The 13,089-nt window shown below is 34.6% G+C and overlaps 2 protein-coding genes across 3 annotated transcripts in view; one reads left to right on the plus strand and one right to left on the minus strand.

Annotated features, from left to right (window-relative positions):
- The first annotated feature begins 2,271 nt into the window (after positions 1 to 2,271).
- On the plus strand, positions 2,272 to 11,518 carry hspa13 (heat shock protein 70 family, member 13). Its single transcript, XM_056474514.1, has 5 exons — positions 2,272 to 2,384; positions 3,054 to 3,394; positions 3,466 to 3,679; positions 4,524 to 4,691; positions 8,614 to 11,518. Exons 1-5 carry the CDS (start codon positions 2,360 to 2,362, stop codon positions 9,180 to 9,182), a joined length of 1,317 nt encoding a protein of 438 aa, XP_056330489.1. The 5' UTR covers positions 2,272 to 2,359; the 3' UTR covers positions 9,183 to 11,518.
- The window catches only part of gdpd5b (glycerophosphodiester phosphodiesterase domain containing 5b), a 96,798-nt gene continuing 95,159 nt past the window's right edge, over positions 11,451 to 13,089 (minus strand). For both annotated transcript variants that reach the window (XM_056474513.1, XM_056474512.1), the window contains one exon: positions 11,451 to 13,089. This exon is cut by the window's right edge and continues 1,056 nt beyond it. The gene's annotated coding sequence lies outside the window, so the exon portion shown is untranslated.

A 13,089-nucleotide genomic window follows, 5' to 3' on the forward strand; every position in this document is an offset into this window, starting at 1 on the left:
TATTATAAAAAATAAATTATTTATTCTGCAGCTGTTGTTTTGTTGTTTTTTTAGGCAATTTTTTTGCTGTCGCTGCTAAAGTTTAGTACATTAACTTTTCCATTTGGTTCTCAAAATAACTATTTGATTCTGGTGGGTGTTGCTTCTGGTGGGATACGTTTGCATATGACTACGCACTTTCCAGTTAATAATTATTACGCAACTTCCCTATCTGAACAATGAGTAATAGGTAATGAAATGTGAAATGAAATGCTGAAATGACATTAGGAAAAAGAGCTGACTTGTGTATGTATATATATATATATATATATATATATATATATATATATATATATATATATATATATATATATATATATATATATATATATATATATATATATATATATATATATATATATATATATATATATATATATATATATATATAAATAAAAAACAAATAAGACTTTCTCCAGAACTATATACAGTTAAATTTAAGGCTGCTCGATCATGGGAAAAATCATAATCACGATTATTTTGGTCATAACTGTAATCACGATTATTCGTGATTATCAGTTGAAGTCAAAATTGTTTTTTTTTATAAATATTTCCCAAATGATGTTTAACAGAGCGAGGAATTTTTCACAGTATTTCCTATAATATTTTTTTCTTCTGGAGAAAGTCTGATTTGTTTTATTTCAGCTAGAACAAAAGCAGGTTTAAATATTTTGAAACCCGTTTTAAGTTCAACATTATTAGCCCCCTTAAGCAATATATTTTTTGATTGTCTGAAGAAGAAACTACTGCTATAGAATTACTTGTCTAATTAACCAAATTAAGCCTATGAATCGCACATTAATCTGAATGCTTGTATTTTGAAAAATATCTTGTAAAATATTATTTATTATTTATCTTGTAAAATAATATTATCATAGCAAAGATTTAAAAAAATCTGTTATTAGAAGAGAGTTATTAAAACTATTATGTTTAGAAATGTGCTGAAAAAAATCTTTACATTAAACAGAAATTGGGAGGAAAATGGTCGCTAATAATTCAGGAGGGCTAATAATTCTGACTTCAACTATACAAACAGTTATTTTGATCCCTGTAAATAAGGAAAGTAAATATAAATACAATAGAATAAAAATATGAAAAAAAAAACTGTGCTTTAAGCATCTTTACAGTAAGGAAAAAAACTTTAGCTACAAAAAGTCCTTCAGTCAGGAGCAGTGAGGTATTTTCTCCTTTTGTTGTTATATTAATGATATAAAAACAGTCGGCAGCAGGAATATTGCGCGCTGTCACTTTAAGCATTGCGGCTCTGATATATGGTTTCTCTTTCACATCTCTTTTGATTCTCAACTCGATTGTTTATTACATAAATGTGGGTTAATAATAATAATCAGTAAACACTGTGTTTTGACACCTATTTGACCATTAAAGCACTCACATTAAGATGACTTTAGATGTGTGTCACTTGCTCGTTTCTGAGGCTGAGCGCATACACACAACAGCATTAGTCTTATTCGCGCTTTTAAACAAATTCACCAGATCTCAATCCAATAGAGCAATGTTGAGATGTGGTGGAACAGGAGGTTCGCATCATGGATGTGCAGCCGACAAATCTGCAGCAACTGCTTGATGCTATCATGTCAATATGGACCAAAATCTCTAAGGAATATTTCCAGTACCTTGTTGAATCTATGTAATGAAGGATTAAGGCAGTTCTGAAAGCAAAAGGGGGTCCAACCCGGTACTAGTAAGGTGTATTGTATATGTATATAACGTAATGGTCTACGCTTTCAAACTTTAATCTCTGCTTCAAAAACTTTTGTTATTAGAAAAATAATTTAGTTGAAGTCACATTTATTGGTATTTGAAATAGCTTGAAAATGCATCATTTTACATTTTCATCAAATGTAGTACAGAATTTTCATATTAGAATTTTTTTGTATATTGTATATAAATAATTTCATGAACACTATATAATATTGGGATATGTTTTTTCTTGTTTGGTGATACAGCTCGCTTTGCAAAAGGAGTTGTTACCGTAGTTGATAACTTACTTGCACTGTTTGGTCCAGGTTTGGTCTCAGTTTTAGCGTTTGCGCACATATAAGGCGTTACATCTCGTTTCAGGACTAAAGATAACAGGAAATTGTGCAAAAGTCCCTTGCATTTTAAAAATGCATTCTGGGTAATATAGTTCTCAGCGTACCAAATGGTCATTCGTTGTACCCGTGAGGCTGATGAAAAGAACTACAACCCCCATAATCCGAACATCCGCTATTAGGTTGACGTGTATGTTCACGCAGTCGGCGCAAATACTGAATGAACATCTCTTAAACAGTTATTCATTTCATACTGGGTTGAAGACATGGCTGGGGAAATGTCTATGATAGGTAAGTGTTAAATTGATTTAACGTACCGGCAAATATATATCAACTCGAGCAGAATAACACTCCATGTAGCCGTTAGCTAGAAACAGAACTGACGCATCTGTCTTGAAAGTCCCTAATAACTGACTGTACTGTGGATAATTACATTAACTTGATTTCAGCTGGCAAATAGTTCTCTTGTCCGGCATAACAAAAGCCGTCGAGATATTATTGAAGCCGTCAGTCTGCAAAAAAAAAAAAACAGCTTTTATACGCCAGTTGACTTTCATTCTTTATGGTACAGATGTTACAGCAGTTGGGTCTTAACACCATGTTATCAACCCATCTAGATCTTTGGGCATCAGGAATATTGTCTAGACACCGTACCAAACTATAATTGTTTTTTGTGTTTTATTTTTCTACGGGACGTGTGTGTATATATATATATATATATAATATATATATATATATATATATATATATATATATATATATATATATATATATATATATATATATATATATAGGCACATGCCGTAAACCTTTAACTTTAAATGGATAACTAAAGTAGTATGGTATTGCTGTCTGATACTGTATGCTATGTGTGTGTTGTAGTGGAGCTCAAGTCTCCACATTGTTTATTAAAGTCAACATTATTCTTTCAGCCATATATAATTTTATGTGTTGCTGTAGGTTCTGTCATCCTGGCTCTACTTCTGGCTGGGTATCTGGGACAGCAGTATCTACCACCTCCAAAGCCCAGGGTCATCGGGCTGGATCTTGGGACCACGTTCTGCTCTGTGGGAGTGTTTCAGCCTGGCACTGGCGAGATTGAAATTATCGAAGATGACAAAGGTCGCAAAAGCATCCCGAGTATGGTGTCATTCACCCTGACCGGTGTGTTTTCTGGACATGAGGGCCAGGAACTGGCTGACATAAATCCTCAAAATACAATCTACGATGCCAAGAGATTTATAGGGAAGATTTTTGATGAAGAGACTTTAGAAAAAGAGAGTGCAAGATACCCATTTAAGGTAATTTTTTTATTTATTACACTCTTTCATCACTTGTCGTGTCTCTGACATTGTCATTGGCTATTTTGCAGGTGATATTCAACAACGGCAGTGCAGATTTTTTAGTCAATACGAACAGCACTTTCACGGTTACTCCTGAATTTATTGGATCCCGTCTCCTCCTGAAAATGAGGAAGATGGCTGAGAAGCAGCTGGGAGTCCCTGTCGAGAAAGCGGTCATATCAGTGCCGGCAGAGTTTGATGAGAGGCAGAGAAACTACACCATAAGAGCTGCTAACCTAGCTGGTCAGTTTTAGGATTCAGTTCTTAAGCTTACATTTTAACAGGAATTAAATTATTCCAGTTTCATGCCAAGCGAAAGATTTCACTACAGTTTCTGACTGGATTCATCACAGTGATCAAAAGAAAGCCAACATTTGCTCGTCAACTCTATCTGACATGAAGTCTGCATGGGGAAATATTTCACATAATTCCCCATTGTACGGATTACTACTGAGAGTTTACTGCATTTTGCTTTAAATCTTGTGCTGCTGTATACAATTCTACAAAATATTTAGCGAAGTCTGGAGAGAAAAAAGCTCCAATATAGACTAATTTTAATTTAATATTGCAAAGAAAAATAAATCATTGTAAGATTTGTTCTGGTGCAGAACTAAATGTTTCTGCATGATAATTAATTTTCTATAAATTTGGTTTTCAATGTGGTAATATTTTACAGCAAACCACACAAGTGTTACTGTTTTTAAGAACCATTTAACACAGTTTTCAGAGGTAATAAAAAAAAAAAAAAGAATCAAAAAGCACCAGTGTTCAAATTAAATGTACTACTGCTTTGAGAAACTGTTATATAAATTATAAATCATTCCAATAGCAAAGAAGTTCCCCACACAAATTTGAGTTGGTCACACAATTTTGCAATGTTGACCAAAAGATAACTACTTGATTTGATGTTACTTCTTTGAGAGCAGTGCTTTGTACCTCTTAACAATCAACTATTTTAGCCCACCAAAATGTTAGATTTGACTGTATTTAGTCTTATAGATAGATCTTACTATTAAAAAAAGCTACTGATTTGCTTGTTAGAATCTGTAACCCTTAAATGACCAATCATGTGCATTTCTTCTTCCAGGACTGGATGTCCTGCGGGTGATCAATGAGCCCACGGCAGCAGCGATGGCGTATGGACTGCATAAAGCTGATGTGTTTAATGTGCTGGTTGTGGATCTGGGAGGAGGAACACTAGATGTGTCACTGCTCAATAAACAGGGTGGCATGTTCCTCACCAGAGCAATGGCAGGTGAGCTGGGCGATATGATAATGATAAACATCTTAACAAGCAGAAGCTTTACTATGGTATATATAGTTGAAACCAGAAGTAGAGTATAGTGCTGGTATATATGGTTAAGCAGTGTTGCAATTACAGAAACTGAGCTGAACAAGTTCCCTAATATTAGCTTAAATATTTTATGTCGTTCTTTGTAGTATTTTGTTTTAACTTATACCAGACTTTTGTAATACCAGAAAACCTGTTAGCATATTGATATAAAAAAACGACATACACATGATTTGTGCGGGTGTTTGACATGGTTTAATATAAACGTGTCTCTGAAGAGAGGTTAATGTCTTCAGAAAAGTTATTAACATTATTAAAATTAGTCCTACCTCAATATGATGCAGGATGCAATGCCGTTCATATAACGTTAAGTTATATAATGCAATGCTGCTCTCATTAGCGGTGTGATGCATTTCTAGTCTAGCGGTTTTATGATGGATAAAAATGTTTTGAAAGGTTGATACATGAGATTAGTTATGTTATAAAGCTGTGTTTTTGCCACAATAGTCAATTCCCTTACCTGTCCCTCAGAAAAAGCAACATTGGTGCCATCAAATCTCCAGCTTTGCTGCTGATGTTTGCGCTCATCAGCGGTGTTGTCGTTGGTCTTTATATCTTGTGACTTCAGTTCAGACATGTCCTGCTTCTTCATCAGGACATATTTTTATACAGTCTATGAGCAGGACAAAGCTCTCATGTGATCTTTGCCGGTAAAGCACGAAAATAGTTGTTTCACTCATTTTCGATCTTCGCTACTACTACACTACTAGCATATGTACAGAAGTGGCAGCCAATGAGTGCGAAGAGTCACATTGTTGTAAAACACTGTATTTTAAGGGAGCTATATGAAATTAGCACAGGTACAATTCTTAAACACTTTACAGCAGGGGTCACTAACCCGGTTCCTGGAGATCTACCTTCCTGCAGATTTAACCAAACACACCTGTCTGTAATTATCAAGTGCTGCTTCAGGGCCTAATTAATTGGTTCAGGTGTGTTTGATCAGCGATGGAGCTGAATTCTGCTGGAAGGGGCTGTTGCTAGATCAGATATAGTTATTAAATTTATTATTTATTTATTTATCTATAGTTTATTAAATTTCCCATTATTTTGTATTTTATTAATGGTTAACCCAACCCTAAACTCAACCGTCACAGTAATGTAAAAACAGTAGTTGTACAGAGTATTATTTATGTTACTTATTAAATGACCCAATGATGGTGCGGTCACACTAGAGTTTGTGCTTGCGAAATTCTGTAGTATGGCACTGCGAAAAAGGGCGTAATTAAACAAGATGATTAGACATTAAAAAGCAAGCGATTGGTCCATATTTTAAATTTCTGTCCAGAGAGGTCAGGTTTTGATCTTTGAATGCGCCGAACCGCGAAACTTGTCGCACGAGCTTGCGTTTCATTCGCATACGTATGAATGGAAGTCTATGGGGAGAAAAGTGCAGTGTGACCACAGCTTAAATTGTATTTTTTAATGTCTACTCAACCGTCACAGTAATGTAAAAACAGTAGTTGTACAGAGTATTATTTATGTTACTTATTAAATTACTCAATACATTTTTTAATGTCTACCCCAAACCAACCGTCAGAGTACTGTAAAAATATTAAATATTATTATACAGTGTCACAAAAATGCTGCTATATTGATGTGTGTATCCGCAGCTGTATCCTATCTAGACTTTACCTCTTGAAGGTAGCTCTCCAGGAACAGGGCTGGTGAGCTTGGTTTTAGAGTAAGCTTTAGTTTGCTAAATTAATACATTAACTTACACAAGTAAAAATGGAAATATATTTGTATAACATCTTTAGTAATGTTTAAAAAAAAACATTCATGTCATTTGACAGTTCATTTACTAATGTTAACACAATTGTGCTTAAAATGGTGAGTTTAGCTTGAACTAAATGTAATAAATCCCGTAGAAGATAATTTTGTGTATGTATATTGGTCAGTCAGCTAATTAATTTAAAGACATGTTCAGTGTTGAAGCCGTTTTCTGAAGCTGTGGTTCTTGGTGATTCATAATAGTGCTGTAAACAATGTTCAGTTTCTTACACAGATTAATTTTCTTTATAAGACCTCATATCATTAGGAGTCTAGGTATTTTGTTTTGCTTGTACTTTTTTTACTCTTTGTTGGTATTTTCTGAATCACCAGGTACCTGTTTCAGCTACAAATCTTTAATGTTCTACGGAAATAAAAATCTTAAGTGGAATGAGAGTTAAAAAAAAAAAAAAAAGCCTGCAAGTATTTTTTCTTTGGTTGAACAATTTAATTTTTCTCTGGTTTGACCTCAATAGATTTTTAGGCTAGATGTTTTTGTAGGTGATGCAGTTTCACTAACATTTAACTGACACTCATAGAAATGCCACCACATCTGGGTAGAGTTGCACCAGCTGTTCGTAAGTTCTTTCTTAAACTGGAACGTAAAGTCCTCACTAAGGGGTTAGTAACTGCTAGCTAGATTGTAACTGAATTTGTTCTTACTTTGGTTGCACCACATGTTCTTAAGGCAAACGTAGTTATAGGTCATAAGCTCTCCGTAAAGTCATGCATAGTCGCATCGAACAATATAATATCCAACAAAAAGCATTTAAATCGTTAAACTGCTTTAAAATTCTGCAACTAATGCATCTATATTTAACTGTCCTATGAAAATGACATGACAATTTACATTTTTATAGTACATTACAGTCAGTCACTATAACAGACGGCACACATACCTAATTCGCAAGCCGTGAATACACAAAGTTATCTGAACTTGATTTTTTATATATATATATCCTACATGTGAAAGAGAAAAGAGCAGGAAGAAAAACTCAGTCATGAAGAAATTCTCATTTTAGTTGATGGATACAATCACAGAAAAACTCCTTAATATAAAATTAAACTCTTCTTTCACCAACTGAAAAAATTGTGAGATTTGGGAGGAAAATAATGCTGTGAATAGAGGGAGATCATTCTTCATTACTGTATGATCGTGAGCTCCTAAATGTAAACTAATCTCACTGTCATCTCTTTTCTATTGTTATACATGGGTGGAGGCTGCCGTAAATATTTAGTTGGAGCGTAGCGTTACATTTAAACTAAGTTCGGTTTTGCAACATATTTAGTAATGTGTATGTTGTAACTTAGGCTGTTTCTCAATAAGTGTTCTTCAGCGGTCTCGTGTTCTCGTGTAACGTCAACTGCCAAAGTTCAGTTGCAATACTCAAAACCGCAAGAATTGGAGGACGCGTGAAACTTCCCGGATGTGTTGTTGATATCGAGGACGCACCGATGCAGACTTGAGCAGCGATCTCGCTCAAGAAGTCCTAGAAGTCATTGCGACTGGAGGTGGGAAGCGCAGCATTTTATATAGGTTTATTTACCTCAGGAGTTTCCCTAAATGAAACGGTAAAAGTAAACATTACCATGGACATCTTAATAAAGGAATAAACACATTAAGGGTGTTTATTTGTTAAAATTCGTATTAAGATCTGTTTTATTTATATTGTGCAATGTATATTTATAATGTTTTTATGCACAGTATATATTTTGAAAGGGGGAAAACAATAAATCGTTGTATGAATGCTGTAATGTTTAAATAATTTTCCATTTAAAACACATGAAGGTCACGTGACCATCAAGAAGAATGCAGCATCTCATTTCTCACAGGATGCGTTCCTTGTTCTCGTGGTCTCCAGAGTTTGTTTTTCTGAGGACACCTGGCAAGACCGATCTCCACAAGAACGCAAGTCCGTTCTCTGTGTTCTTGGAATTGATAAACAGTGTCCCTTTAAGTCACAACTAGGTTATGTTTTAGTTTGCACACTGCTGGTGCAACCAGCCCCAGCTGTTTGACCCCACAATTAACACTTAATCTTGATCTCCACAGGTAATAACCAGCTCGGAGGGCAAGACTTCACCCAGCGTTTGCTCCAGTACACCACAGAGCGAGTTCGGCAGCAATATGGCGTTCCTCCCACTCTTAAAGAAGACATCCATCTCCTCCGACAGGCTGTAGAGGCCGCTAAACTCAACCTCACCCAAAAGCCTCACAGTTACCTCCGAGTCCCTCTGCACCTCCAGACGACAGGAGCCAATGGAGCGCAACAGGAGAAAGTCCTGTTTGAGGAAAAGCTGACCAGGGAGACATTTGAGGAGCTAAATGCAGACCTCTTCCAGAAGATCCTGGCTCCCATCGAGACAGTCCTCATCGAGGGCCATCTGGACAAGCAGGAGGTGGATGAGATTGTCCTGGTCGGAGGGTCTACGCGGATCCCTCGCATTCGGCAGCTCATCAGTCAGTATTTCGGAAAGGAGCCGAACACCTCGGTGGACCCGGATCTGGCAGTGGTGACCGGTGTTGCCATTCAGGCAGGCATTATGGGTGGTTCTTGGCCTCTTCAAGTCAGCGCAATTGAAATTCCCAATAGGCATCTTCGCAAGACTAACTTCAGTTGATTTATTTTTATTTTTTTGTCATGTGACTGCTTTGTGCCAGCAAACCAAAAAACGGTTGAGTGACATTGCTTCCTCATGTCTTTGCTTCCTCAAATGCATTAGTTTCAGAGTAAATCAAGACCAACGCAGCAGTTACTTGAGGATGTGGTCTTCAGAACAGATGCAGAGTATTTATTTAGTTCTTCATTATATAAATAGCATCGAGAAGATGCTGGTCTACTGTATCCTGAGCAAGTGTCTGTTTTGGGGTGTGCGATATTATATTATATAATATCAAAATTGTGGTTATAATAATGTGCGAGCAGTATTGTGAGTGTGCATTATCATGTCAGTTACTTTAAGGAAAAAAGCAAACAAAAACAGTTATATTTATAAGAAATCATCTGATTAACTGATATCGCTAAAGCAAGGGTGCAGTTTTTGAAATGTCAACTTCAATGCAATAGTGATTTAGCAACAGTTTAAAAACAGTTCATATTAAGTGACATTTTAGACACGATATTGTCAGTTTTTTTTTCCAAAGACAGTACAAGTTGGTTTACAGCAGAACATTTGTGCATCTCAAAGTGATTTCCTGAATGAATCTTGGAACAAATCATTCGAGTCAATAGTCGGGCTGGGCCGATAAACGATATTATATCGAATCGCGATTAAACTGTCAATAACACCGATGAGCTCTGGACTTTTTTACTCTATATTGACCTAAAAGCCAATTACACAGCAGAAATGTACAACAATGAGAATCTAAAAGTGTGTTGATATTAGAGATACCGAATTTTTGGCCAGTGAAAATTTATCATGCAGAAATATGTTGAAATTTAATAGACCCTCTAATTTTTGTGGCTTCAATCATTGTCGGGGCACCATTAAATCTGGAAGCATGAACAACTCATATTGAAATATATATTGTTATCATTCAGTATGGAAAATAATTATTGAGATTGCATTTTTGGCGTATCACCCAGCCCTAGTCAATAGCTGGGTTAAATATCGCATGAGAAATGAGTGATGGAAATGCCTAATTTCGTATAAAAAGTCCTTAATTAACTTCAAGTGGTTTTGCGAATAACGGGTGACTGAAACTGATTTGCCAGTTAAACTCAGATGTAGCAAACATTACACCCACGTGACCTGTCTACATTATGCTTCGTTTACTGTTGGTTAATAGGTTACCAATACTGTAGTCAGCCACTCCATCAACTTGATGAAAATGCACCTAATCCACACTTGGAAATTTATTCCCGTTTTTTGCGAACTTTGAAAGCATTTGCGTCATGTAAGAAAAGAAACCAGGGTATTAATAATTTTATAAAGTCATGCTTAGTTAAGCTATTTTAAAAGAATCATTTAAATGAATGATTCAGTGGATCATTCATTAAAAAAGAGAATTGTCGCCATCTACTGGCGGTTTTACAATCCTGTTTATTCAACCATGACAGGCCTAAACCAGCCAAAAGTTACTTTTAACTAAATATTAATTACAGTTATCAAAATTAAAAACAAAAACTGAGAAAAATATCACACACGGCTACTTGACAATATGGGTTAGTTTATTGCCATCTGTGTGCCTAAATGGTACAGTACTTAATGTGCAATAAGCAGTTTGTATATAACTGAATAATCATTCCAGTCTCGGCTATTTATTTATTTATTTTGCAGAAGCTAGCTATCTTTTTTAGTTGTTTCTGGTTACTAGACTTTTGCGTGTGCCTTTTGTATTGCCACATTTAAATGTTCGACAGACCATTGTCTGATTTTATTATTATTAAAAACCTTTTTTTGTTGTAAACTGTAATACCATCTCCCAACTGTTAAATACAAGTAATGTAAATTAAACCAGCATACTAAAGCTTTTTATAAGAATGTGAATTTATATATATATATATATATATATAATTTATATATTTCTTGCTTAGTTTCACATATAAAAACTGAATTACAATTAACTACATGGACCAAAAAATAAATAAATCAAACGTTTTGTGTTGTTGGCCTGTTTGTTTACATACATTACTAAACTCTCAATATTAGGAGTAAAAATGCATAATAAAGTGTGAACAGCTTAATGCACTTTACAGTACAAAGGGAAAACAGTCCATTTATTGAAATGTTCTGAATGCGTATCTCTAGACTTCTTTAAGATGTTCAATTGTTATAATTCTATTTTTGTACAGTCCTGTACCATTTCACGTGTTGCATTTGTGCACAGGACATGACTGTGTGTCATTAAAGTCATTAACTTTTGCTACTGTGCAAATAAAAAAACACTTAAATCTGCAGTTTTGTTTATTGATTGATCTCTGAAACACATCAATACAAAATAAAAACATCAAACAGCACAAGCGTTCAGCCCCGTTCCTCTGTGTGACAGAACAAACCACTGTAAACAATGTCACATCTCACATTTACATTACATCACGGGTCAGGGCACCTCAGCAGTGCCACGAGCTGTACAACACATGAATACGAGACTAAAACGAAGTTTAGAAATAAAATGAAAATCACGGAACAATATCCAAACACTTTTTATTATAGGACAGTGTCCAAGTAATATTGCACTGCATCCAAACTCCAAGCCAGCTTCCTTTGTGACCAGTGTTCAACTATAAAATCTAGACTATATATCTACCAGACACTCTTCCTGGATCTTTCAGATTTGGTTTCCAGAATCCCCCAATTTAACCCAATTACTGGGATTTATGTAGGGAAGCTTGTTTCTGCCATTAATTAAAAAGGCAACTGACTTCCTTTGTCTTTTTATTGCACATTCTGACTATGCGGATTTGTTTAACCCCTTAACTGTCACAGTTTAGATCACTTTTTTGCAATTACGTAGGAAGAGTAATAAATGAAAACACATTTACAGTCACATGTGGGACCATTTACAGTTACATTGTAAAGCCTTGATATTGTAGTCTAAACATAAAGCAATTATGACAAACTATACATCACTTGAAAGCTGGTGACTTCTGGTGATTTTTGATAGATATTAGTGAGCAACAGTTTAATAATTTGCGACAAGGATTCTCAGAGCTGTAAAGCATTACTTTGATTTCCACATGTAATTTTTAGATGCTTTTTCAGAAGCTAAATTCAAATCAAATACCATCAAACTTCCCATACTACTTTAGAATTGTATGTCTACATTATAAATATTGTCAATAGAATTAAAAAAAAGAAACGGTTCATATTCCTTAAAACTTTGGGGGCGCTCTTGTATTGGCACCAATGGAAACAGAATGGTGGTCATGTTTGGTACTGCGGTCAAACAAAATCTTGCAAAAGCTGATTTTTTAAGGGATATCGACTTTAAATTTGGATATTTTCGGTTTTTTTATATTAAGCTTTGCTTTTTCTGTCAATTTTAGGTTAAAACAGGTTTTTTAAAATGTAACAAAAAATATATACATTTATTGATTTATAATTTTCATAAACAAAGGCACATAACTTTTGTTTTTGTTTCACTTTTTGTACTTTTTTTCACTTCAGCAACAGTCTGACATCTGTCATCTTTAAAACGAGACCAAGTTTACATTTTTGCACCAAGGCTTAATTTTTATGACAAAGATCAAAAAGTAGGGTTAACCGACAGTTAAGAGGTTAAATCACAGTTTTAATTTGCAACTACACAAATGCGAAATTAAAAATTTAAATAAAGATGAATTTATTAAATAATTATTAAAGAAAGTTGATAAGCTTACAATTGGGTCAGATACAGTCAATTCTGAGGAAAAAACATATCGCAAGAATAAAAAATACAAAAAATAAAGTCAAAATATCTCAAAATCTCAGAACTGCATGAAATTTGTATAACATTAGTGGGGAAAATGTACAATAACCATTTTCTAGAATTTGATATTTTATAACTTTGCATTTAACAATTTGAATTGATTTTGATTGTAAAAAG

This window comes from Danio aesculapii, chromosome 15, assembly GCF_903798145.1.
Source record: "Danio aesculapii chromosome 15, fDanAes4.1, whole genome shotgun sequence".
Taxonomy (NCBI): Eukaryota; Metazoa; Chordata; class Actinopteri; order Cypriniformes; family Danionidae; genus Danio; species Danio aesculapii.

Bases quoted from the DNA above. Each gene is read 5' to 3' on its own strand.
- hspa13 (XM_056474514.1), top strand. From the start codon at position 2,360: ATGGCTGGGGAAATGTCTATGATAG. The intron at 2,385-3,053 runs GTAAGTGTTAAA...GTGTTGCTGTAG, and splicing joins TGGGGAAATGTCTATGATAG to GTTCTGTCATCCTGGCTCTA. The intron at 3,395-3,465 runs GTAATTTTTTTA...GCTATTTTGCAG, and splicing joins GTGCAAGATACCCATTTAAG to GTGATATTCAACAACGGCAG.